Source organism: Lonchura striata, chromosome 18 (assembly GCF_050655825.1).
Source record: "Lonchura striata isolate lonStrDom1 chromosome 18, ASM5065582v1, whole genome shotgun sequence".
In the NCBI taxonomy this organism is placed as follows: Eukaryota; Metazoa; Chordata; class Aves; order Passeriformes; family Estrildidae; genus Lonchura; species Lonchura striata.
Genome location: NC_140720.1, coordinates 14,824,729 through 14,852,706, shown reverse-complemented (window position 1 = coordinate 14,852,706; position 27,978 = coordinate 14,824,729). Strand labels below are relative to the sequence as shown.

General features: G+C 46.6%; 1 protein-coding gene across 8 annotated transcripts; it reads right to left on the bottom strand.

The window, feature by feature from the left end:
- Positions 1-27,947, bottom strand: PRPSAP1 (phosphoribosyl pyrophosphate synthetase associated protein 1). Of its 8 annotated transcripts, none has more exons than XM_085557002.1 (12): positions 27,804-27,938; positions 27,064-27,175; positions 19,264-19,316; positions 17,509-17,575; positions 13,034-13,206; positions 12,523-12,638; positions 12,316-12,387; positions 11,771-11,826; positions 11,122-11,267; positions 5,180-5,250; positions 4,369-4,515; positions 2,707-3,790 (listed from the first exon to the last, which is right to left on the bottom strand). In XM_085557002.1, exons 2-12 carry the CDS (start codon positions 27,144-27,146, stop codon positions 3,632-3,634), a joined length of 1,143 nt encoding a protein of 380 aa, XP_085413128.1. In that variant the 5' UTR covers positions 27,147-27,175; positions 27,804-27,938; the 3' UTR covers positions 2,707-3,631. The 8 variants fall into 8 exon arrangements, with proteins under 8 accessions (XP_021397365.1, XP_085413130.1, XP_085413128.1 ...); XM_085557003.1 differs by lacking the exon at positions 27,804-27,938 and adding an exon at positions 27,641-27,736; XM_085557006.1 differs by lacking the exon at positions 27,804-27,938 and adding an exon at positions 27,315-27,602.
- Between the last annotated feature and the right edge of the window lie 31 nt (positions 27,948-27,978).

The window sequence follows — 27,978 nt, the reverse complement described above, 5'->3', positions numbered from 1 at the left end:
TGTGTGTGTTGTACAGGAACAACAGGGATTTATTTGTGGAAGTAACACCAATACTAATGTCCAAGACATTTGTCTTGGTACTGAAGAAAATGCTTCTCATTTTGAAATATGTCCTGCTGAAATGCTTGAAACTGTACTTGTATACATTGGGAAAGTAAGAACAATTTGTGATTCCAAAAAGACCACACCACTATAGAAATAAGCCATCACTCAAACATTTGCATTTGTAGTTTTCTCCAAAATTAAGAGGATGTGATTTCAACTATTCAGTTCTGTCACAACCCATGAATTGCTGCTACAATCTATCTACACATCCCAGCAAGATTTCCTGCTCACCCCCACTGGAATGAACCTTGCACTGGTGGAAAAACTACTGCAGCACAAAGAGTTGTGCTGGCTGCTGGAAGGAAGCAATGGACACAGCTCTAATCACTATTAATCAAATACAGAAGGGATACAACGTGATGAGAAACAGAGAACATCACTGGTGGGATAGTGTTTGGGTGGTCACCCACTGCAACAGGAATTCCAGATCTAACATCACATTCTGTTGTAATTTTGCTGATTTCTGTCATTTTATGCTTAATGTACTGCAGTGTTCTATATGTTGGAGTGTTTATATTAGCTAGACAGGTAGCACTGTCCCACAGAGGTCCTTGCATACATAATACTGTTCCCTCACATCCAACAGTCTTAAAAATCACAGTATTTTGCTAACCTGATCAAAAATTTCTCACAATTTTCAAGTTGGACATAATAAATCCCTGTTTATAGGCACAGAGGCAAGAGGTGAGCACATGCCACTCTGTGGAGCAATACAAGCTGTCTTTAGTCACGGGGTGGATTCTGGTGGTGCCTTCCCCCAGCTCTTGAGCTGCACTATTATCTCAGAAATGCTTGTTAGGCCTTGGCCTCGAGAACAGCACCTGGGCTGAGCAACTCTCAATCTTATCAGAAACACTGTCTGCTCCCAGAACTTCTGCTGCTTAACAAGCTCCTGATTTTTAACAAACAGCCTTGGAAAACTATTTTTCTTGCCTGAATAACAACCCAAGCGGAACAACATTTTTGTTATCGAACTTTCAAAGAAAGCTGCTGACCTGAATTGTGGCCAGGATGGAAAGAAATTACAGCCATTCCTCAAGGCTCCACTCTTTGCCTGTTGAGAAGATGCAAAGACATCTGATGTATTTCCAGGAGCTTGAGGGGAATTTTTCAGAGTACCTTGTACAAGCTCCTTCAGGTCTGTGGGTGGGAATGCACTACAGCGAATATATTATGGATGCTGGTCTCCTAGATCCTTAAGTACTTTAGATTTTTAAATAAATGCTGATGAAGTTGTTTAATTATTTAACTTCAGCATAAGCAATAGCTTCACAGTTTATCCTGTTAACTGCTGTTAAGTGCTTTGGGACTAAACTCTTGGACAAGTCTGGAGCTCAGTTTTGCAAGGAGGTCTACTCTGAACCTTGTGACTCATCTTGTGTTTCCTTTTTATCCTTGCCCTTCTCCTTCCCCCTTCCCCAGCCACAATGTAGGTAATTTTTGGATTGATTTTGGCTTTAGATTGATTGGTTTTAAATTTACGTTTCTTTTACCACATAGTAAGTAGTAGAGTGAACCGTGCCAACAACTTTGGGGAACTTTCACTTCTATACTAAACCTGCTTCTGCTGATACCTTTGCTGGTGATTCTTTAAGCAGCCATAAAGCATTCACTCATGGCAATGAGGGCACACAGGCACAACCCTCTGCTCAGTGGTGCTGTGATTCTGTGGTTCCTACCCAAACACAGCCCAGCAAAAGCAAGCCTGAATGGGGCAACAACCCTCAATGAGCCACAGCCTTGCTCCTGGCAGGACTGACAAGCACTTTGAAGGGGAGAGAACAGCAATACTGCTCACACCTTTAACACTGACTTCCAGGATGAAGAACATTGTGCAGCACTGGCTCAGAAGAAAGGGGGCACAGACATTTGCAAGGACTCCACAGCTCCAGCTGAGTTGTTCAATACTTGCAGTACAGCTTTATGTTACCCCTCCAGGCCAAGGAGCCAGGCTGTGGTCACAGAGTACAGCTGAGATTTGTTTGTGGTACTTGGAAAGTGCAGGAAAAACCATTAATAGCTTTGCTACATCATTCAGCTCTGCACATCCCTCATGGAGTTTGGCGTGGAGGTTTAATCCATGCTGGATACTGAAGGTGGTCCAAGCACTCCATGCTGAGTTTGTTTCCCTGGTATTAAAGGCTTGTCCTGCTCAGTCACTGTGCCCCTTGGCATGTTTTATATGTTGGAGTGGAAAAAGAAGAGTGTAGAATAAAGATAACCAAAACTAAACAACTAAACATTTCCTGTGCTGTTGAAGCAACTGCTTCCAGCAGCTTTTATTTGTTCTTCACATCAGCAGACCAGTGGTGTAGGTTTTTTTCTGGAGTGTGCTTGTCTCATCAAGGGGAATGATCAGTTTGGGAGTTTATCCTTCTATCATCCTGGAGACAAAGCCCTCCACATGCATCTTGTGCTGCTTCCTCAAGTGTCCCCTCCACCCAAAATTTAGTATCACTCAAGACAGGAGTGATCAGCCAGTCCTACTTCCCCATGGAAGAAGGCTACAAGCTGCCAAGTGAGCCTTGTTACAGCAACAGCCCCACTGAATAGACACAGCAGCTCCTCAGAGGGCACAGGATTCATAGGAAGCACCAAAGCTGAAAAATCTTATACTTTTTATTGCAGGTTCAGTGTTAGTGTTTTGGAGAGCACAGCTGCATTAGAAGCAGATATTGTTCCAACTTCCCTTCCCCACAAGACTCTGCCACAAACTCAGCCCCAGGCAACTCCAAAAATCACGCCTGGTTTTGCAGTGCAGACAAGTGTTCCAGAGAGGACCAAGACCCTCCCGTGATTCGTCACTGAAGAGCAATAATGATCCAAAGCTCCCAAAATGAAAAGGCCAACACATTAACTAGCATTCCCTGCTCTGCTGGGACACACACACGAGCCTGTTCCCAGCTCCCTGACCCAGGGATGGGAGCAGCCCTGCCAATGGGCTGCCCTAAGCTGTCCTTTTGGGATGTTCCGCTAACTTAGTTTTGATGAAAGTCCCTGCTCTGCTGTGCAGGAGAGGAGAGGCCACTGAGCTGGCACGGAGCTGCTGTTGGCTCAGCTCTGCCAGCAGCACAGCCTGAACATTCCCTTCCATGCTCTGGGGTGAGACACAGCCAGAAACAACCCCAAAGGCTGCTCTCGCTGCCCACACAGCAATGAGCAGTCCCTGTTCCCTTCTCACAGGCTGACAGCTAATTCTGTTTAGCTTTTCTTTCTGCCCCTACAGGGCAAGAGAAAACACACTAAAAAAAAATCATTAAAGGAACTTAAAAATTCAACACCACCTCATTTTTCCATCTCTCTCAATCAAGGTGTAATTCCCCCCACTGCCAGTGGCCCCCTTCTATTGACTTGTAAAGTGCTGGTCAGGTTGATTTTTTTTCTATTAGATCTCATGGCTCAAGACCCTGAAAACCTCAACACTCCTACAAAAATAAACAGCTGTGTTATGCCTATGTTTTATGGTATTGCCTTTCCATGCAGATTTCCTTCTCTTGTGGAATCCAGGAGAGGGGCAGGCTCAGGTTTAGTCATCGACGGTGATGTTGCGGAAGAGATAGGCCATGGACTCGCCGTTGTGGATTCGCCGGATGGCTTCCGACAGGATCAAACTGATATCCACAGTCTTTATCTTGGGGCACTGCAGCTTCTGCACCTCGTGAGGAACAGTGTTGGTCACTACCACCTAGGGAGGGCCAAAAAGGAAAGGACAGTTGTGCTGCTGGAATGTTCATCCACCCTGGACTGACTCCAGCAGGGGTGTGTACTGCTGTTTCACAGTTCAGGGGGAGAACTCCCTGCATATTAGGAAAAAAAGATTAAAATAAATGATCTCCCCTCTGTGACAGTCTGTTGAGGGGACCAGCATAACCAGCACTCTCCAGCAGGCTATGGGTCCACTCAGATCAGGGGATCTATTATTAAGGTTTGAAATCCTGTCCTCTTCATCTACCAGCAGCCCCTGATCAGCCAGGGGAGAGGGGCTGCACAGTCAGATGGCACCACACAGCCCCAGCTGCAGGGAGGGAAATCTCCAGGCAGGGATGACTAATATTTTTTTAGGGAGAAAATACACTAGGGAAGCAGATCTGATGTGAGCAAGGATTAATCACAAACACTTTTTTTTGTTCCAGTGAAGAACCAGCTAACTAAAGCACCTGATTAAATGAGTAATTCCAGACATGAGCTACGTGCCTTGGGAAGGACATTAATTAGTGAGTTTTGGTGCCAGCCCCCACTCTGCAGTGTGGAGAGCAGACTCACCTCATCAATGGAGGATTCCTCTATGAGACGAGGGGCATCTGCTGACAGGAGCCCATGAGTAGCCATCACAAAAATCTTGTAGGCTCCACGCTCTTTCAGGATCTCTGCAGCAGCTACAAAGCTTTCCACATCATCAATGATGTCATCCTGAGCAGAAACAGAAATAACATCAAAGCCAGAAGTTTACAGAGCCTGCAGGGCAGGAGTGGATCTGCAGGCTACTGCAGCTTTGGCCATGCACACAGATGAAAAATAGAATCCCTGTCTACTTCAGCTGCTGATGAGGACAGCCACGTGCATGACTAATCTGTGAATGCTATTTCCCTGGTTTAATGACCCTTTTGCTAGTGTGGAGAACAAATGCTGTGTCTTGGAAACAAATCAGTCTCTGCACATGCACTTGCAGTTTATCATCAGCAAGGCCTATTTTTCCATGGGGCAGGAGCTGCATGTTGATTACTTACACTGCAGCATGGCATAGCAAGTAAGAGAGGCTTGGCAAGCTTTTTGTTTGGGGTTTTTTAACACTTCAGGAGCTCTCTGTGTGCCCTGGAGTTATTCATTACTTGCAGACATCTGACACTTAGAATCAAGGCAGCAAGAACATTTTAGGGCTTAAAGAACTTAAGTGCAATTGGTTTCCAACAGAAAGTTGAAATACCAAAGCCACCAGCACTACTGGAGAAAAGAGCGTCTAAAAACCACGTTCCCACTCCTATACCAGCCATCCCTCTGACCCTCAGGGAGAGGGCAGCTGAAGCAAAGATGCTGTGAGGAAGCCACCCCCCACCCGTTCCCCTCACACTCATACCACAATGATGGCAATCCTTCCTCCAACGTCTCCAACCACAGTTATTGGCGGTTTCTCCTTGGCCATCATCACTAAAGAAGAAGGGAAAAAAAGAATCCAGGTGACTCAGGTTTGAGTCAAACCCCAACAGTTCCACCAGACAAGAGGCTGAACCATTAAACATCTTACACTGATGCAGACACAGGCGTGCTTTACATGATCCTGACACCCACCTAAGTGAGAAACTTTCATTTAATCATTGTTTTTCTCCTCAGATGAATAGCACTGCTGCATAAAGAGGAAAATCTGTTTCTGTGAGGATTTTGTACTGACCTCAGAAACAGAAAGCAATTCCAACTCTCTAACAGACCCTTGTGCAAGGAGAGTTACAAAGCAGCACCTGGTTTATGGGAAATATCAGTGACCTTCTCTGTGCTCCAGCACAGGACTTGAAAATGGGTCCATTCCATGAGTGGGAACAACAAATGAGCTTTCCCAAGCAGCACCTCTCAAAGGGCAGGTGCTTTACAAGGTGCAGCTTTTCACCTCTTAGACTCAGTAAATCATCTGTAGGACCAGAGACGTGCACTGCAGCTCATTTGCTTTCTCACATCACCAAACACAGAGGGGTCTTTGAGAGGGTGTAAGAACCTTAATACCACCTGCTCAGGCAAAGAAAGCTTAAGGAAGTTTGCAGAAGCAAATTTGCTGATTATTTTTAAAGTGGATTAATGGAAAGAGTAGGAAAAAATCCAGTTGAAACTCAGTTTAACAAGCTCAGTGCAACCAGCAACTGGATCAAAGGATACACTGACAAGCTGTGCTACCTGGCATACAGTGAAGAGATGTACTGGGAAATAAGGTTCCACCTCTCCTGACACTACTTTTGCACTGACAGGGTTCATGCAAAAACCACATCCTGCCAAAATTCCAGCAGCATCATAAAAATACCAGAAATCTGAACTAAGATGCACTGAGAGTGTCCAGATGTAACACAGCCCTCACACTTACACCAAACAGCAACCAACCTCCAGTACAGGCCAGGGACTTGCTGTCCATCTGCCAAAGCTCTCACCTGCCATGGGGTGCTGGTACAAAAACCTCCAGCATGGAAAGGACACTGTGGTGGGCAAATGTGTGTCAATAGGTGACAATTTGGGCTCATCTAACCACTGAAGCCAAGAGGCACCTCCAGATTTTGTAAAACTTACCTGGCCCACCTCCACACCCCATACTCCTATTTTAAACTCTCCACAGTGAGTGCACAGTGTCCTACCAAGGCACTTGGTGCCCCTCCTTTTATAAGCTCAGGTCTTGCCAGGATTCTGGCCACAGAGGCTTCTCAAGTGCCTCAAAGAGCTCAGACAAAGCAAGATTAGGATAATCTTTTAGGATAATCCACTTCAGTGTAATACCTGAGCAGCAGGAGAACACAAGTCATTGCCCACCAAAAAGCCTGTCTAAATATTGATCTCTGCTCTCCTCACCAAAAGAGTCTTACATCCAACTCCCCATCCTGCACAGCAGGATGATCCAGTACTATTCCCATATCTCATCAGTGCCTGGGAATGCTTAGAGTGCAAGCACAGCTGGGTGAATGACTCACACTGAGGGATATGATGAAAGCAATTGTAAGCACCACAATTTCCAAGATTCTTGTGTAGAGCTGTTCTTCACATCCATGATCTACTCCAGGCTGGTTTTCCATAAACCTACCAAAACTGTATAAAAGGTGTCCAGTAATTCTGTTTTGCCCAAAGTCCCATCAGTCATTGCCAGGTTTTTGCAGTTCAAGTCACAGCTACCTTGGACTGAAGAGTTAATCAACAGCTCTTCATGGCACAGATTCCTCAGCCTCCCTTGCATGGTTATTTCTGAGTCTCCTATCAAAAGCAAAGTCACATCTAAATCCTGAAGGAAAAATATTCTTATGAGAAGGAAGATTATTTGTAATAAATGAAGATTAAGCACCACGAGAAATAAGCAGATCATAAATTTCAGTTACAGGCACTACTGACCTGCTCAGATTAGTTATGAGTTCACTATCTAGTCTGGACAGTAACAGAGCTCCTGGTGGGAGCTGTGAAGTATCAAAAGGATTCCACCTGGCTGCCATCCCAGCCTCTGTGTGTATCCACTGATGAGTGCCATCTCTGTTTACAACAGCCAGGTCAGGGGAAACTTTTCTACACAAATGGTGAACAGGCCTGGGGAGTTGAAATTCAGCACTATTTTACTCACAGAGATATGGAGTTTCAGCAAGTCAGCATCCTTCTACTCCATGAAGGAAGCAGACACATTGCTTGCTGTGCTTAAAGGCTAACATGGCAACCAGCAACATTAGCAGTGCTTTGCATCTCTCTCTGTTTTTTAAAAGCTGTATTTCAATTTTGGTTTATTTTTAAAGAATGGTAGGCAACGTGTCGACCTACCCGGATCTTAAAGAGATGTTCTCCCTTTTCCTTGTTCAATTTTCTCTGCAAAAAAAAGAAAAAAAAAATTGCAAGCCAAAGATCTACCCACAACCACATCAAATCTCAACTGCTCCAAGGTGATGAGAGTCTACACAAGGGTTAGTGCAGGCAGCTTCTTCTTCAAAATCTTTGAACATATCAAGATGTGCAAGTCAGAACTGCTATGAGGAGGTGCCTTGAAAAATGATTCAAATAATAAAAGAATATTTTCCTCCCAGACACAAACCCTCTGTGTTTGCAGACAGAAGAGGGTAACAGAAATAAGCCATGGTGGTACTTTGCATGGTGTAACCCCTTGGATCATGTACAAGTTTGGTTTGAAGACTTGCTGACTTTTTCAGGAGAGAAAGAAAAGATGCTTGTGGTATCTGTAGCTTCTGAGAACAAAAAAATAAAAGAGAAAAAACTAGACCAACCACCATTTTTTTATAAAACAAGAATACCAAAGAATTCTTTCATTCAGATGTGCATAATATACACCAAAGTACCACATGTTAAAGGCAGGATCACTGGCACTAAGAAAGAACATGTTGCTTTAATTAAGTGGTCAAAAATGAGTTAAGAAATACTAAAATAAATCCTGTTTGGAGCTGACAGTGCAAATTAAAGTGACAATCACCAAGAAATATAATGCTGCATTTATCACAGAGCCTGGGAGCAAAAGGCTGCTCAAGAATGAACTGTTTAGTGTAGAGATAACCTTGGAAGGACAGAAAACACCCCTGTGCCCAGCCTAAACACAGGCAAGATGGGTGTAGGGAAGTAGGAACAGACCCATGGTCACTGCAGTTTCTCCCCCAAACTCCTTCTGTGGCAGTTTGCTGGGCTCTGGGATTCAAGCAGACCATTAGCTCTCTGTACAAAGTACTGAATTCCAAAGCCACTGAAATGATTTAACAGATGGTGCTTCACTCTTTTTCTCCAGGAAACAGGCAAAGAGTCCCCATGCATTTGTTAAGGCACAACCCCAAGCCAGCTGCAAGCTCTGAGACACAAAAGCACACAATCAAAGGGAATAACCTTGGAGTGATTCCTGTCTCCAAGGCTCTGATTTCAGGGGCTGCAGTGCTGTGGGCTCTTGCTGCCACTCCAGTGCAGCATTTTAAGTGCAATTAGAAGCACCTCTGGCATTTTTCTGTTGTGGCTCCCTACGAATCAGAATATCACATCAGGCCACACTCATAGGACAATAAATAAACCATTACACTGCCTAGCACTCATTAATTAGAGGCACATGATCCCTGCTAGAACAGGGGGAGAAGGTGCATGCCAGGACACAGGAGCCCAGCCAATTCCCCAGGAAGCCCATGGAGAATGGCACAGAGCACGAGCCATGGCTCTGGGGCTGCCCCCAACACAGGTTTCACTCTCTCCTGGCTCTAACACAGCTGTCTGGAGCTTCAAATGCCAAATCTGGGATGCTCCACACTGATCTGGTTGTAGCCCAGAGTGGGATGCTCCATAAGAAGTCTCAGCCACTCCCCAGGAACAGCCCCAGCCTCCAACCTGCCAGGCCCAGGTTTGCTTGCTGAGCCAGGCAGATTCACAGATCACTTCTGTTTTGGCAATTGGAGGGTTTGGGGACAGTTCTGGTGTAAGGAATATCCAGTTCTGAGCAGCAGCACATGTCTGACCTTTCACAATCAACCACACAGCTGAACCCTGCTACACTCTGCCCTCAGAGTTTTCACCACCAGGAAGGGAGAGCTGAATGAGGGTGTGGAAATACGTGACATTTGAGGTTGGAAGATGCTTTTCAAGTGACTGAATTGGACAAGAAATGAGGCACAGCACACTCACGGTGTTGCCATCTCAGCTGCACTTTCACCTCTGTCTGGCAAGAGACTGTGACACAACCAGAATGTACAGACTGCTTTTAGATAGGGATAACCTCAATTCTGCACCTTCAGAACCCAGCTCACTCAAAATCAGGTGAGAAAACTGCAGAGAAAGGCAGCTTCTACTGAGAGTTTTGGACAAATCTGCCCCACAAGCCACCCCATGGCAGAGAGCTGCCAAGCCACAGCTCAACTGTTTTACACTGTGCCTTAGGCATGCAGGGATGGAAGGTCATTGGTCAAGTGCTGAGTTTGTGCAGCAGGAAATAAAATAAGGAAGTGGTGATACACATCAAATTAGTTTGTGTTTGGATAGCTGAGGACTGAAAACAATTTTCCATTGGATTCATAACTAAACTGGGTAAGGGCATATTTCTGTATGAACAACCATTTATAGGGTTCTCCAGCAGAACAACCTTCCACAATTGAGCTTCTTTGAAGTGACATGGCTGGAAATAAAAACACAATCACATCAATTCTTCTGTAGCAGACAAATGTCAGCTACTGATATTCTGGGGGACAGCATCCTCCAGAATAGGAAGGGGAGGAGAAAGTGAAGAATAACCATGCAAATTCCTGCTTCCTTGGACAGGCATGGAAAAAAAACACTTGTCAGAAGAACAATAACGTCCCAAACTTCATTGCCAAACCCCACCTGCCCACCAATGCCCAAGAGGAATTTCACCAGCAACAAAAGCACTGTATAACTGATTGTATTGCAGTGAGACACAACTGGGGTGATATACAATGCCTGCAGTCTTACTTGCCTCCCCTCCACAAGCTGCCCACAAACTGGTTGGATGTTCTTCCTAAATTTCCAAAGATTAGATGATTATCAGTAGCCCAAACCACTGCTGGTGTTGCCACACACAGCAGCACACAGCCTTTCCCCTGGGCACTTCTCAGACACCTTCCTGCTCCCAATTTCTGTCCTGCCACCACCTGCCTAGAAAGCTAAAATCCTCCCAAAAAGGAGCTGGATTTTGATTGCAATGTTGTTCTTTGACTGCTGCAGGAATACAAGCAATCCTAAGCATGGCAATTCCCAGAATACAAGTCTCCTCCTTTTCTTGTCCTCTCTGCTCCCAAATCAATGGCAAGAGCTCCAGAAGCAGGTCAACAATGCTCTTGGAGAACCTATTCACCCCAGCCACATAAACCTCAAAATCTTGTCAAAGCAGACATTGGAATATGATCATCTGGGTGCCAAGGTGAAGAAAATTTCCAGCAGTAATTATGGCTGCAGAGAAGGGAGACAAAGACCAGCTCTCCCCTACACCAATGGAGCCAACAGTCTGTCTCAGTGGCTGTTATCCCATTACTTGCACTTTTACATCTCCCTTGTTTCATCAGCTCAAGGAATTCTGTTGCTGAACACTGTAAAAGCATCACCTTTATCAGAGGTTTGTCAGTGTAACACTATGGAGCAGGCACAGCCAAGGAGACAATACTGATGCTCTGCATGGCCAGAAGGAGTTAAATAAAAACCTTCCCCTGTGACTTGTCCCACAACTCACAGATATCAACCCAAAAATTCCACTGGTCTAACTACCTTTAGGTTGGTTACACCCACACAGATAAACCAAAAGAAATTTCCCAAACTTTTCTCTTTTTTCTCCCCTCAAAGGTAAGCAGAGAAACTTGATCTTACATGGCAGCTCCAGGCCAGGATGCACAGTTGCATTTTTGAGCATGGGAGGGGAGTGACGCCCGTCATCCATGTCCTGCTCCGTGCACTGAGCCTCTCCATGGATCACTGCCAGCCCCAGGCGCAGCCTCTCAGCGTAAGACTGAGCCCTGCAAGACAAAAACAGCCTCTCAGGAGCTGCTGGGATCACTGGTGCAGCTCCACAGCCCACTGCAGCCAGGCTCTCCCACACCAACAGCAAGCAAAGACTGCACCTCTGTGGCTGTTTCTCTGCAAGAAACCTCACTGGAAGTGACTCTTCATTCCTCATCAGTATCCCAAAGCCCACTCTACCCCTTGGCTCCACCATAGGCTCTTCTGTGCTCCTCCACACTGGAAATGCTTTTTGAGATGGTCAGGCACTGCTGAAACTCCAGCAGCAAGTCTGACCCCAGGAGAACCATTTCAGTGAGACTGCCAGTTTATGCCCATATGGATGGGAATACAAAGTTCAGCTCTATTCTGCACCACATCCATCCCATTTCCAGCCACAAAAGAATTATGACCAGATTGTCAATCCATCTGTCACCCTCCCATACTTTCCCTGGTATATCTTCCACCAGCTCAGGTATTTTCCAAGCAACTTTTAATCAGATAGTAAGCATCCATTTACCTTTTAGCAGCACCAGGAGATTTGGCTACAATAACTGCGTTTCTGTAATCTGGAATCTGGATGTGATAAAAAGTTAATTAATTAAAAAAAGACATTCTTGCTAGGGAGTAACTGGTTTGATACATGGCTGAATAATTTCACCCATCCACCTCCCCAGAACCAAATTTTCATTCTGTGACAAGAAACTAGAGAGGCAACTGCACTTGCTTCCAACACCAGTATTTGTGTATTCTGCAAAGGTGGGAATGTTCACTAAGTTTAACCCTCCCCATATGGGAAGCCTTGCTCTCACCATGTGGGAATAAATCATCATCTTTTGCACATGGAGAATAAAACCTCCGTGCCCTGCTCCCAGTCCTGCTGTGCTCAGCACTCTTACACTCAGCCCAAGACAAAGTCTATCAATAATTCAGAGCAGTCAGAAATCCAACACAGCACAAAGGGAGAAGGGGATCAGTTTAACAGGATTTCAGAGGTGATTAGAGGCAGGAGCAAAAGTAGCATCTCTTAAATGGCACTAACTCCACAGAGAGCAAGCTCCTCACCTGCTTGTGCTGCAGTTCAGTTCCTATCCAATCAGAGAAGTGTAACATCAAGAAACATGCAATATGTACCCCCTAAGAAAGAATTAATTAACAGAAGGATTGACCTGGACTGACACCACCACCTCTACTTAAGCAGAGGCCCAATGCTGCCATCACATTAAAATGAGTTCAGACAAGTTGATTTACATAGAACTAGAGTAACCTCACTTCTTCCTGTATATACTGAAGCAAGAAAGGGGATGCTCTCAGGTTGTCTACTGGAAAGCTGAAGAAGCCTTGGATTTCCTTTTGATGAAGGTCCATAGTGATAATGTGTGTTAAACCTAAGGGGGGAAAAAAGACAACAATTTATTGAAAATATTCCCATGTGACTTTCCTTCAACACCTCCATTTTCCAGACTGTTTTAGCTATTACTCAGACTATTATGCCATGTCATAAAATAATCATAAACAGATTAACACAAAGTTCCACAGACATAATGAGAAACAGGCATGTGATGCCACAGCACTGGGCTGACACTGTACTCCACTATAACATTTCTAGGTCACTTCCCCAGGTGCAAGTTACAAAGAAAGCTGAAGAAAATTAATTCCCACAATGTGGCTCAAGATCTCAGCAACACATCCCCACATCAAACAGGAGAATGGAAGGACAGATGACCTCTGGGACACCCAGCAGCACCAAGCCTGCAGTGCTGCTGCTCCCTGGGATACTCACCTGCCTTGGCAAGCATTGAAGCCAGCAGCTTGCAGACTATGGAGCCCCTCTTCCTCATTTTGCTCTGTTTGCTGTAGGGGAAGTAGGGGATGACCCCAATGATGTTCCTGGCACAGGAAGTCTTCAGTGCATAGGCCATGATCAGCAGCTCCATGACAGCAGTATTCACATCTCTAGGAGATTTGAACACAATTCTAAATATTAGCAGGTGTTTTTCCAGTGCAACTCCTTTTCCATTTATACCCAGACCACCCCTCACCAAAATTCCAAGGGAATCATGCTACATCTCAGGCTAATGTATGCCAGAGCCAGATTGCAGCATACAGCTCCTTCCACCACGCCACAGCAAATTACAATCCACTCTTACATGTACAGGACACAACACCAGCACTCAAGAGCTGTGGACTGGAATTTGATTTTATATTCTAACATAAGGTATATGATGATTTCCCTCCATAACACAACAAAAAAGCTTTGTATAGAATTCACTTTGGAACAAATGTCACTTGATACAGTGTAATTTGAAATAAAATAGTCTTTTAAAGAAGCAGTATACATGCAGCCAACATAACTTCATCCACACTGGATTTCTTAGGGTATTTTCCTCTTTAACAGTGTTCTTTTTCCTGCTTTAAGAAATACTGTAATTGGAGCAGTACAAGCTCCAGAAATAGCTCTTTGGTGAACATCAGCATCTCCACACTCAGGTTATCTAGAGATGGAAGGAACAACAGCACAGGAAATGCTACATGACTTTTTCTTGAAAGAAAAAACAACCAAACAAAAAAGTAACATAGGCAGAGGAATCATAGAATATGCTGAGTTTGAAGGGCCCCATCAGGATTGTGAGTACAATTCCTAATCCTGCACAGGACACCCCAACAATCCCAACCTGTCCCTGAGAGTGTTGCCCAAATGCTTCTTGAGCTCAGACAGGTTTGGTGCTGTGACCACTTCCCTGGGAAGCCTGTTCCAGTGCTCAACAGCTCTCTGGGTGAAAAACCTTTTCCTGATATCAATCTAAACCCCCCTGACTCAGCTTCATGCTGTTTCCTCCAGTCCTGTCACTGGTCATGAGACTGAAATATCCCTCACAATATATGCTCTCCCATGATGACTGGAGCATATTAACCTGCATTTTAATTAATTTTGAGATGGGGAAAGAAGCTAAGCCCTTAGTTCCCCTTTAGTTCTTAAGAACAACACTGAGAGACACTGTCTGCATCACCACAGACTGACTCAAGAACTTCTGGGAAGTGAAGAGCACATGCTTCAGATGGCAGGACAGGCACTCCTGCAACACATGTGGACCCCTTACCTGGGGGCTTCCAGCCCTGCCCACGGTGACAGGGCAGGGGCTGACTGGGCCATCTTTCCACACAGCAGCAGAGGAGTAAACAGAGCAGCCTAAAGCTCTGCAGAGTCTTCTGGACATTACCCAGTCATTGCTCAGGCCCTGTTTTCCTCCTGAGACAGCCACTAGAGACAGCTTCTCCAAATGCCCAGAGACACGACCCATGACAACCCTCTGACCATTTCTATTTCCCCTCTGCTCTCCCTTCCTTTGGAATTAACCTCTACTTGTGCCTCTTCTTTTGTGAGGCTCTGGGTCTCTGCTGTCCTGCTGGCCCCAGCAGCCTGTGCACACAATGCCATTTACACACAAGAAAGCTTTGTTGGCTCTGGAGCACCCAGCCAAGAATTACATAAAACACAGGCCCCTGCCACACAGGACAACAAAGAACTGTTTCTTCCCTTTGGTGATTTAGCTGTGCCAGTGGGGCTGTGACAGAAGAAAAAGATGCTACTATCAGTGTCATATAAAAACAAAGTGGTCCAAATGAAGCCCATTTAAAGTTCATCTGAGAAACAGTATTTTTCATCATTATTTTTCAACGTTTTGCAAATACATACATATTCACATGGAAAGCAGGCAGAGAACAAGACTGGGACTTCAAAAGGCACCAGCAGTCCTGGTGCTGTTGCAGGACATCCTAGTAGCCATACTGATGGAGAAGCTATTCAAGGAGGGTACTTCTCCCAGAATTCAAGCAGGATCACAAGCTGGACTCTGGGAAGCTCCTGCAGCCCAGCAGGCACAGGCACTAGGCAGAGGTGGATGTGTGTCCCCCTCCAGCAGGGCCCAGGGTGGGTGGGCTGAGATGGCTTCATGCTGAGCCATCACTGACCTGCTCCTCTGCAAGGGGCACTGACCCCAACCAAGAGTACCAGCTGGGGAAAATGACATTGGTGAGGAAGCCCAGCCCCAGCATCTCCAAAACAGGCACCCAAGAGAGCATCCCAGGCTCCTTGCTGCCCTCCCCATCCCCAGCTCTAAAGCCATGCTCAGTTAGTTATGCTGGGAGGGCTAAGCCAAGACCTCACACAGGGGCTGGCAGCTCATTAGCAGGACACTCAGAGACAGCTCAGCTATCCTCCACACCCTGCTTACCACACCAGAGCCTCCCTTGCTGCTCCTTATTTCTGCCTGGGCCATCTCTGGACACCCCTGCTCTGGAGGCTGAGCAAACACCTAATGTGACACTCTCCATGGACTTGGGAAAAATCAGCAGCAACACTTAGCACTAAAAGGCTCCTTTTGCCTTTAGGGTATCACAAAATCACCAATTCCTTTGTTTTTCTGTTGCCTAAACATGAGCTATTTGATTTTCCCTCACACAAGTGCCAGTCCACACACCAGTCTTGGATGGTAACTGTCCTTGTCATCTTTTTTTTTTAGTTGTGCTACAGCTTTTACAACAGAGAGCCTGTATCACATATTCAGGTCTTTCTGTTCTCTCTGAGCATTTAAGATGCAGACTGTGAATTCACACTGCAGCATAACAAGATTGTTTCCCTCTCTACTAACAAGTCCTAATATTTTCTTTTCAAACTACTACTGAGTGTAGAAGTCCTATTCTTAGATTATTCTACATAGTTCTTGTTTTGACTCTCCTGAAAAGCTCCCTGAAACCCACTGCAAAATAGAGATGTCCTTGAACCTGTCCTCTCTAGCAATGCAGCAAGGCACAGCTGCAGTTCAGGAATGAAAGATGACTTGGCTGCAAAACACTGGCTCCTCACCTGGAGGGCCTTGAACATTCTGTCTAAAACAGATCAATTTCTTGGCCCAAATCACTGAATTCAGTTAATGGAAAAACAAGGGGATCAACAGGTTAAAACCAAAGGGGAGGTTTTCCCCTCCCAAAACTGTTCCTGTCCCTAATGCCCTGAGTTAGCTCTCTGAACACTTGATCTGTTTCATGTTTACACAGCTCTCAGTTACAAGTTTTTTCAGAGAACTCCTTCAAAGGGACAACAGAATGGCACCATTCACCCGAAACATAATCCTACAGCAGGGGATTTTCATCTTGAAGAGATTTAGTAGCTCCCTGAGGGAGGAAACTCTTGGGGCATCTCTCTGGAGAAAGATGAGCCCTAGGAACATGTTTCTGCCTGCAAGAGGAATTCCAGAAGCGAGTAAGCTGGTTTAGTAGTCCTCCTGATTTCTTTACAACAGGCCAAGCATTTCACAGAGGAAATGAACTTGAATTCCCAGTGGGCTCTACTTCCTTGGCAAGCAAGGAAAATTCCTGTATCCAGGCAATTCTGCTCCCTGCTACTTTTAAGCTACAATTGAGCTCTTCTAATTAATTACTTCTTGTGATCTCCAAAATCTGAGCAGAGCTTGAAAAAAGCTATTGGAGTAAGAATATGCTTGTTTTGCTGATATCAATACCTCATCTCTGAAAACAGCACCTCCCTTACTCACAAGAGGTCAGTTTGCAGTTATCATTTATTTGTAGGCTCCCTTCTCATCACCCTAGTGCTGTCCTGAGCCAGCAGGGAGCAAGGTTCCTGGGGTTACAGATGGTTTTCTAGTTCCCTGCTTACCTGTAGCACTTCTCTTACTCCAAGCCTAGAACAGCCCAAAATAAAACCCAAAAAAGCCCACCATTATGATGAAGTGTAAAAGTACATGAGGGAGGCTATGGGCTTCACCTGAGGTCTGTTTCACATCACTACAGCAAAAGGGGAAGAGTAATCCAGCCTGCAGTGAAAGCAGCAGCTGCTGTTTGATGCTGGCTCTGTTGCTTGGTGGCTGGGAGGCAGAGGAAATCACCCAACCTGGGATGGAAACACCAGTCAGGAATCACCCAACAGCTGAGCCTGAAAGGCCACCAACACACAGGGCAGGGATGTCTCAGTGGAAACCATCAGTCACTCCTGTTCTTGCCTCCAGTGACACACTCCAGCTATTTGATGGGAAGCATCTCAGTGCTGCAATCAATCCCCTGGGAATGTTAACAGCTTAACACTGTGTGAGGCCTTAATCTAAGTCAGAGCAAGGACAACACTGCATGAGTTCCACTGGTTATTGTGCTGGTTTTACAGGGAGCAACCACTGAACCACTGATGATCCAGGTATTCAAAAAGCACATCCCAGGTGCAAAACTGAGCCGCAAGTGCCTCACCTGGGGATTGTCTGTATGATGAAGATATCCTGTCCACGGACAGACTCTTTTATTTCAACTCTTGTTTCTGAAATGGATGGAAAACAGAGTCAGTTTTGTTTCCAAACATCAGGTTGACAGCGACAACACACCATGTTTTAGCAGCAACCTTGCCCCCTGGTCAGGGCAGATGAGGACTCGCTCCTCTGCCCTTTGTGCACATACATACACAGATGAGCCAAGTGGATTTTCCAAAGGCTGGACCCGGGTAGAGCTGGCATGACATACCAGTGAGTTAGCTGTATTTACAAAGCAAAAGCGGGCTATGTGGCTGTTTACTTTTTTATAGAATTTAGAATTTTAGAATTTAGACATTAGACTTTTAGAAATTAGAATTTTAGAATTTAGAAGACAATTTACCTAATTCTCAATGAGAAATCCTTTTCATGCTTCCATGGAGTGCTGAGAGCTGTCAACAGCACATTTGTTAGTGAGCAATTAACCACCCAAGGCAGAATAACCTTCAGTACTTCCAAGAAGGTAACTCAGCACTTTTTCCACTTAGCTCTTTCACAGCTTACCATGGGATCAGCTCCATGCTGGCAGGAGAGCTCAAGGCAACACCAGCAGCACTGAGTTCAGAGTAAGAACCCCCCAATTTCACTGTCAAGGTCAAGACATTACAACACTGACACAGGCTGGAAGTTTGGTCTCTGCTGAGCACCACTCCTACATCCCTGACTCAAATGCAGCCGCTGAGCCTCAAGCAGCGCTGCAAAGCCAAAGCAATGTCTCCAGGTTTCCCAAGGTGCCTGCCTTAGCCTTTCCCACACAGTTATCAGCTAGAGGGCAGGGGTAAGGACAAGGAGAGAAACAGCTCCTCAGCTATGGAATTCCAAGTCTAATTGCCTTGCCCTGGCAGTAACCCTACAGGGCTCTGCTGAGAGCAGACTGATTTGCTGTGCAGCGATGAAAAACTACTTCAGACCTTGGAGCAAGCAACCTGATTTAAAACCAACCCCACAGGGCAGCGAGCTCTCCTGGGCAGGAATGCACCAGCCAGCCCAACCATAACCACAGCAGCTCTCCCATTGTGAGGCCCATTCCGGCTGCAACAGCAGCAGCACTAGCACAAATCCTCCTCCCCTTCCTCTAGCCTGTAGCAGCTAGCACTAGTAGTAGTAGGTTCTACTCTCTCTTGCAAACAAGGTAACGGAGGTCTTGAAACAGTAAATGATTCTTGGCCACAGAATTCTGCTGGCCAATAGCCTTGTGTTTTAGCTCAGCATCTGAAAATGAACGCTTGCAGAGTGTTAACCTCCTTAAAAACAAAAGCAACCTCCAAGACCCATTTTCCCCAGCACAGCCATGAGTTTGCACTTTTAAAAGCAAGGGCAGGCCCTTTCAGGGAAGGGCTGAAAGAAAGGGATAATTTAAAAGCTCACAAAGCAGACACTGAAAAAGCAGGTCATTACTTTTAAATCTGGAGATGTTTTGCTCGGCATAGGAGCATAAAAGATTTGGCAGCAGCTAAAACCTGAGGCAGGACTCTAGAGGAGAGTTTGCAGACAGGCAAACAAACAAGATTACCAGGGAAAACAAGGAACATGTTTAATTGCTTTGTCCAAGGTCAGCCATGGAGGTTTAGCACTGCCAGGAGCAGCAGTAACATCACAGCTGAATCACTGCACTTCTTACACAGGTCTGGCCAATGGAGTTACCCAGCATTTCTACGATTAGCTCAAAACAGTTGCAAATAGCAGAGATTTCTCTTACCTCCATTGGTTTCCTGGTATACCACAGATTTTCCCAGCTCAGCACCAAGTCGCCTGGAAAGAGAAAAAGGACGTTAGAAATGGAGGAACCCAGCAGTTTGTGCTGCCAAGCAGGACTGGACCACATTACACACCACCAAAACACAGCACTGCCCAAGAGGAAGCTGAGCGAGCCAGCCAGGCTGCAGAACTACATCCTCCCCTTCTCGGGGGTTATCCTTCCTTCTGATGTCCCTGAAGGGCCCTGGGGCACACCACTCTGCACATATCCAAAGCCTGTATGACTGACCACAGGCTGTGACTCCTGATGGCAAAGGGCACCTTGCCAGCCTGTGCAATGCCCCCTGGGGCAGGTCTGATGTGCAACTAAGAGTTGAATGATTTACTCAAGACTCAGTTAATGGCACCTGAGTCACTTTTTTTGACTCCCACCTCTCTTCTTTTTTCTCCTTGAATCTTCCTTCTGAAATAACTCAAATGATTCATGAAATTTTAACTTTAAATTTTTTATTTCTTCAAATTACTCCTTCCTTTTCTCATATATTAAATCTACAACACTCATCGCAACAAAGATTAGTCATCCTCCTTCTCTTTTTAAATTTCTTTCTTACAAAACAAAGACTCACTCTGAAGAGCATTTTAAAATGCTCCAAAATGCAGACTTTTCCCTCAGGTGACACTTCAGTATTTAACTGTACTGACAAGCAATCCATTAGTAAGCACTTAAAAGGCTTTTGTGCTTTAACCCAGAGCCTCAGAGACCCTGCAGCAATGGAGATGCTTCGGCCAAGTGAGATGGAATGGGACAATTCCCTCCTCTCCCAGGATCTGCTCTGTGGCCACAGCTACACAACGAATTAGGAAACAGTTTATGCCTGAAAAATACCTTTGTTCACCACACTGATTATGGCAGCAGTTTCCTGCCTGCACTTGTACTGTATTTACCTGGATATATGCCAAAAATTCTGCAGATCAAGACTAACTCTAAATACAAGAGTCCATCTCTTCTGCTAGCTTTTTTCCTGGCCTACAGCCTTCAGCAGCTGGCCTCACTCCATCTCTTTACCCACTAACTTGGTCTTGCAATTCAATTGTCACAAAGATCTGTGCTTTCAGGAGTGAAAGAGCAACACTGCCTGACCCTGGCATGCTTCTGTCCCATCAGCAACTGCTGGGCTCAGCTGTGAGCCAAAGCTGGAGGTCTCAGCTAGAAGCTGGCCTGGAGAGTGTGCCTGGGACAGCTGAGATAGCAGACACTCGGATGCCATGGGGTATGTCTGCTTAGCTGGCTCCAAAGCACGTCTCTGGCACACACACCCTCCCCACAGAGTGTCTGGCAGCACGTTTTGCAATGGCTGGGCTGGTGACTAAACTACCACCTTGAGAGCTGGACGTGCCAGACTGCCACCAGCCCTGCTCAGGTACCAACTGCAGCATCCCCCTGCAGCTTAGGCCAGACAAGTCTCACAGATCTCCAACTGCTCCTCTCAGCTCAGCTGGGTTAAAACTTGCAGCTGCAATACAAAGGCAACCTCAGTACCTTCAGTATCAGCAAAGAGCTGGCAGCTGGTCAAGTATAAGCAAGCCTGGGCACCTCAGGGATAGACTGACACCAGAGGTGAGTTTTACAGGTGGGATCCTGCCGTCCTGATGAGGAGAGTCTGGCATTTGCAACCACCAAGCTTAGTCCTAATCACTGCTAAGGCATCCGAGTCCAAACAAGCTCAGAAACACACACCATCCCAGAGCAGTTTGTGCTGGGAAATGTTTAATGACTCACACTTGTTCCTCCACAACTTTAAGGCAAGTCTTGCAGACTCCCCTTGGAGGCACGTGTGCCCTGACTTCACTGCACACAGCACAAACCCACCTCAGTACTGGGGAAAAGAAATGCATTGGAGAGACTGTGCAAGTGCTCTTAGTCAGTCCTGAATAGCACGGCAGGAAAGAAAGCTTCAAAACCAGTCCAGCCAGACTCATCTCAGCAAAGCATCCCTTGGAAGGTGGCACTTTCAGTGCTAAGTGGTAGCAAATAAAACCATACTTGCAGTGCTCAAGGGGAAATGTTCTCAGGTTGTACTAGGGGAGGTTTAAGATTGGATATTAGGAAACACTTTTTCCATGAAAGTGTTGTCGAGCCTTGGAACAAAATGCCCAGGGAAGTGGTGGAGTCACCATCCTTGGAGGGATTTGAAAGATGTAGATACAGCCCTTGGGGATGTGGTTCAGTGGGAGCTTTGGCAGAGCTGGGTTAACAGCTGTGCTTGGTCTTAAAGGTCTTTTCCAACTTCATGGTTCCTTGATGTAGCCAGCAGAAATCAGAGCCCAGTGCTCTCCTACTCACCACAGAGCAGCAATGCAGTCTGTGTGCTGCTGAAACAAGAAATCAGAAGTGAAAGTTTGCTCCCCCATGGAAAGAGGGACACTAAAACAGTTCAGTTGTCAAACCTGGGTGCAGAGAGCAGAAGACACAAGATCCATGCCAACTTAGAGGAATGAGCAGCTCTAGTCAGACAAATCCCAGCTCTGCTCCAATTGTTGACTGCAAGTAAACAAGAGCAGTGGATACGAGATTGAACTGCCCATGTCAGTCCCAGATCAGCCCTGCCTGCAGCACTCCAGAGGAGCCAGAGGCACAGCAGGATCCAGAGGCAGCTCCCCCAGAGCAGTTGATGTTTGTGCACCCCAGGGGCGCACACCCTGCAGCAAATCCCCTCTTTGAGACTTAGGTTAGACAAGGTATCAGCCAGGGAAGGAGTCTGATAAACCCTGAGTCGAGAACAATAAAGAGGGGACTGTTGGCACAACTCCTGCTGTGAAGCACCAAATTCCAGAGGACTTTTATCAAAAGGGATATTTGCATGGAAGTCAAGGGCAGGGCACAACCTTATCAAACACACAGCCTGGCAACAGCCAGAGTTCAAAGATAAATTTCCCCTTCCTATAACCTCTCCCTTGTTTTCTCTTCCATCCCAACTCTTTTCTCTCAAAATCCTCTTCATCCTGAAGTTCCCAACTGGTTGTTGCTTTAAGGGATAGAGGAATTGAACTGACAGCAAGAACTGTTTTCATCCAGCTCCAGGACTAACAGCATAATCACATGAACCTGTGCTGCCACAGTTACTGATCACTCATCTGCCCTAGGAAGAGAAGGTGCAACTGCAGGTAACCCAGACCACACACCCAGCAGAAATAAAGCTGCTTCTGGGAATAATAACATTTTAGGTCCTGCAGATAAATCACATCTCCAAACAAAGTGAGTAGCTATCCTCACACTAGCTCCATCTCTAAACCAACTCCTCTGGTGCATGACAGCATCTAAGAGAAAAAAACCCCAACTCTTTATGGCTTTAAAAATCCTACTCAGAGATACTGGCCAGTAGAAACTCCTATTGATCTAGAATCTCTCTGCAAACACTGCCCAGGAAGGATGATCTAACTTTCTCAAAACATGCCAAGAGGATATTAAGATGTGAATACAAAAGTGTTTATAAAACCTGTCTCAAATTCACATCTAAATGCAAACAGCTCAGGAACCACCTATAGTTTAATGAGGAAATTACACACTGCAGTATTTTAGGAAACACTGTGAGGGTGCATCAGACTGTACTTTAAAATGCTCCACTGAAGACTGTCAAAAACCACTGTACCAGGCTCTTGAGACAAAGGGCAGCCAAAGACACCCCACATTCAGCTGAATCAAGTTTCAAGGGGCAGATGTACTCGCAGTATTTTGTGCCATCAGAGCCTGTTTCAATGCCACTGAAGTGCCCTCAGCGAGGCTGTTTCCTTCTCCCCCTCTGTGACCAGAATCCGAGACACTTGTCAGGTTATCTCCATAGGGAGCTTCTGGCCAGCTCACAGCGCAATCAATTTGAAGAGAAATCTGCACACAAACCTCTTAATCACAGTATTTTATTTTGGCAATATCCTCTTCATTATAAACACTTTCCCTGGTCTCAGCTCTGCAAATTCCCAGCTCTCCCCACATCTCCAGACTCCAGGAACTGGTGCAGACTCAGAAGGAGCTGGAGCAGAGGACAGAGGGTCTGTGCTGTGTCTGACTGTGGCCAAATCAAGCCACAGCCTGACTCTTAATTGCTTTTCAAACTTTAGTAAATCTTTAAATAAAGATCAGTCATGGTCTAGCCAACACAATGGCAGCTCTGCTGTGCACTTCCTAATTCCCCAGTACAAGAACAGCCAGGAAAGGAAAGGGAATGGCAGCTTCCTGCATACAATCTGTTCAGATAGCCTTAAAAGTATCTGAGCTCTCCTTTGCCATTCTCCATCCACCCAGCACGACTGGATATATGAAGAAAAGTCCCTATTCCTCATCTGCCACTGGAATCACTTGTTCCAGCCACACCAAAGCCATGCAGCCCAACTACTGGCAAATACCAGGCACATCTTCCTCTACTCCTACCAGCCCAGTCCTGGTGAAGGAACTTCCACTAAAGCTGTGCTGGCCAGCACAGAAAGCTCCACATGAGCCCAGTCTGCTCATCCACATTCTGTGCTCTGCCTAAACTGCACAAAGATGCTCTGGCTCCCCTCTGCCACCGTCTCATGTGCTGGCAAGATGACCTAAAGAATACATTTCCTACCAGAAATCCTCCTTCAGCTGAGGGAGGCTGCTGCAAGTCCTCTGAATGTACTATCTCCCTGCAAAGCAGGGCTCACCTCCCACCCAGTCACAGAAAACACCACCCTGGGTTTAGCGTTGTGACCCAGCTCCCTGCAGCCAGAGGTCAAAACACAAACCCCCATGTTTTCCTATTTCCATGTTGTTTAGGCTCATGGCAATGCTTTATCTTCAGATCGCCAGCATTTCCCACGCTGCAAACTGAGTGAATCTCTGGAATACTCCCATCCACAGTTGGCAGTGAGACAGTATCACATCCCACATCACGGAGCTGCAGGAGCACTGGGGAGGCATTAGCAAGATTCAATCACCAGCCTCCTCCAAGCCAAACACATAAGCAGTGAGTAGAATCTAATATTTGAACCTGCTGAGCCAAGCACTGCAGTCAGAGTGAGATCTAAATGCATCTGTTGGATTAAAGATCAAAAAGACTTCCTAGTTCTCCCTCCCCCCAGCAGCACACAGGCCCATTAGGAACCAGAATTAGGATGTATTAGGTCACAGAAATTATCTTTCTCCCCTGAAAATGCAGTTTGTAATCAGATCCCAAGTGTCCTAATTACAGCGAGAGTTTTCTTTCCATCATGGAAAGAATTTAAAATAAAATAATCATCACTTTCAATTTATAAGAGAAAAGTAAATATATGGGTTTGTTTATGTTTCATGGTGGTGAATCCAAGGAACATCTTCACTATTTCAAGTTTCACAAAGTCCTCATAATCCAGCACCATCTCCTCTCCCTGCAGTCACTACCATCAACTAAAGCTCCGGAAACCTAAAGTGAAAGTAAGACTGAGCATTAATCACTGTCCCATAACTAGAGAATGCTCAAGGGGAATGTTGTAGATCAGAACTGTGCCAGAACATGATGATCAGAGCCTGAAACGAAAGTAGCTCTGGAAGTTTAGCAGAAAACAAAGCAAGGACAAAAATCAGGTGCCTGAAAGCTGCTCGGTGTCACACACTGCGCCTCTCCAGGCTTGAGATTTTAAAAAGGATAAGTCAGAACTACCCAAGTAGAGATCTTAAGCTCATACCTACAGATAAGAACAGAGCCCAGATGGACAGGTGTCTCAAGGGGCCCTCCTAATATTGCGTGTTGTTTTAAAGTTATTTTACTACTTTTACTCAAGGTCATAAAAAAACTTTAAAAAGAACACACAATATTAGAGGACAGACTCACCCTTGTAAAATTGCTCCAACACTATTTAAAGGTACAACTGACCTCCCCAGCAAAGAACAGCCTGAGATGTGAGACAGGGGGAAAGGCAGCAGCCACACATCTTTTGCAACCTGAAAGAACAAGGGATGTGCTACAGATCAGCTGAAACAGCCCTCGAGCTCCAAAGGGAAGGCAGTGCAAAACCACTCCACTAGATGCTGAAAATACCTTTAATTTTGGGAGACTTTTTACTGTGGGCAATTCTGTACTGCAAACAGGATCAGATTTTGCACCCACAACAAAGATAAATGTCCTTAAGCCTCAGTGAAGCAGCAGCTGTGTGTCACAGGGCTGTGCTCATGCCACCACCAGAGCATCCAGAGCCAAGGGAAAAACCCCACATTGCTCCTATTAGAAATTTACTTGGTGAGAGATGAAGGAGGGAGCCAGGAGGTCATTCTGGATCTGTATCCTACTTCTTTCCCCCTCAAAGCATCCCTGGGATAACATCAGCACATCATCCCAGCCAGTGCTGTGGCCTGGGGAAGCCTCTTCACGTCTCTTCTCATTTCATCTTTAAAAAGAAGGGAGTTATTTTTAAGACAAAGAGCAAGGAAGAAGGATTGCCCGTTTGCTCCTCCAGTCCTGAGAACTGGGAGTTCGTCCCCAGGGGAATTCTGCTGTGCTGTGTTGATGCAACAGAACAAGCTCTCTAAAACTCTGTCCCATCTGCTGCAGCAAAACTCACTTTTATAGAGAGATACATTAGTTTCAGAGTTCAGGGAAAGAAAAGTGGAACAGAACCGACCAAATATAGCAAGACTACATGAGCCAAAAAAAAAAAAAAAGCTTTCCACTCCCAAACACAAGGATTTTCCTCTTAACCTCACACTTCAGGAAGTTCATCACTATTATCCAACACACCTCCCAGCCAAACAGCCAAGTCAGCTCTGTGGAGATAATCTGTGCTAAGTATTGAACACTGTTTATTAAGCAAGCAGGATGAACAGCAAAGTGTTTTCGTAGTTTAAGGTGGCAGCACACCTGTACTTAAGTCCCACTTCCAATTTAAGCACAGCCTTGGAGATGGGAATGGGAGAGCAGATGCCTAGAAAGGATAACTGGGATGCTGTTAGCTACAGCAGGCAAACAAGAACTGAGACCCCTCGATTTTGGGATCAGCTGCCTATGAACTGTAGCTGAGAAACAGCATAAAGAAAATCCAGATCCTAAATTGACAGCCCAATACACAGATGCCCTTCTCAGAATAGTCCCATTGGCTGGGACTGCCCCAGTTTGAACCAAACTCATTCAACCCCGAAGTCCAAGTGCTGGGGGAAACTCTGAGCTCTGTGCACCAAGAGCCTGGTTTTGGAGGCAGCTGTGACACCCTTCACTCAGCAGGACCCAGTGCACCCATCCCAGGCAAGACAAGGTCAAACTCTGCCTAAACTGATGGGCTGAAGAAAACAGGGCAGACTTTTACCCCGAACCAAAGAGCACAGGCCTGCCAGCTCTCCCAAATCCACTCTGGTCAGTGCAAGGTGCTGTGCCAATGTGCACATGGACATTCCCCTTGCCCCAGGTACCGAAGCTGTTGGGAAAACAAGGTCAGGAGTCGGAGAAAGTTTTGAGCATCTCCCAAACCTGCTAAAAACGCTTTTCTTTTGAGCATCTCCCAAACCTGCTAAAAACGCTTTTCTGAGGTTTGTCCAGCCAAGTTTCTCCTCCTCCCTCCCCAAAAGCAACAGCTTTTGCTGCAGCCCAGCCTTTCCAGCAGTGCAATGGACGTCGAAGAAGGGAGAAAGCGGGGGTTCCATCTCCATCGCTGGGTCAGGTGAAGATTCCCAGTGCGGAATCTCCACAAAGGTGCTGGCAGGAGACACCTTGGGAAGGCGGGGGGATGCCAGAAGCTTCTCCAGCCGCTCGGGAGAGCTCCTGCCTGCGCCAGGGAGCGATGGGGAGAAAGAAACTTGAAAGAGAAGGCAACTTACTCCGTGATCTTCTTCGCCAGCTCGGTGGAGGCTGCGGTGGAATTGGCCGAGAAGACTCGGTAGCCGCTTCTGGCCGCGTTCATCGCCAAAGAGTCATGCAACCCCCGTGGAGCTCGAAAGTGAGAAAAAACAGATTTATAAGGCAACAACAGCTTCCGTGGCATCCTTTTCTTTCCTCTCCGCCGCGATCACCGCCCCTTAAGGGGTGGGGAGGAGGAGGGGGAAGAAGAGGGTGGGGACCCTTCCGCTACCTATGGAGTTGCTGGTCCATTCCTGCGGCAAAGTATGAACGGGAGGGTGGGAATTATGATTATTAAGATAACATGGAGCAGCGGCTGCCTTAGGGAGTAGAGGGGAAGGCAGGCAACGGGTAATCCCACGCCCACCCAGTGGCCCCTCATGCAACAGGGATGACCCCAAAATGAGGGCGGAGAGGGGCTCCCGTGGCTGGAGAAGGAAGGCTGGGGGGGGTTCTTTGTGATGCAGCAGGGCTGGACCGAGGTCTCCGCGGCGGGGTAGGAGGTCCCTGTGAAGGGGGAGGTGTTTGGAGGGGACGGTCCCATCCCGCTCCCCTCACCCAGCCGAGCACGCTGCGCCACCCGGCCGGAGCGCCGCTCCCTCCGCCGCCATCTTCTCGGCGGGAGGAGCCCGCCCCCGCCGCCATCTTAGGTGAGGGCACCGCCACCGCCGCGCTGCCCGTCACGGCGTGCCCGAACCGCCTGCCCGAACCGCGCCGGTACCTCGGGAGCACGGCGGCAGAAACGTCCCTCCTCGGGGGATAAAACTTCCCTCTGCCCGAGTGCGAGCCGCCCCCCGCTTCCGCCCGGCGGTGAGAGGCACGGCGGGTAGGCGGTGGCTGACGTGCCCGTGCCGAAGATGGCGGCGGGGGAAACGGAAGCGCGGCGGCGGCGCTGT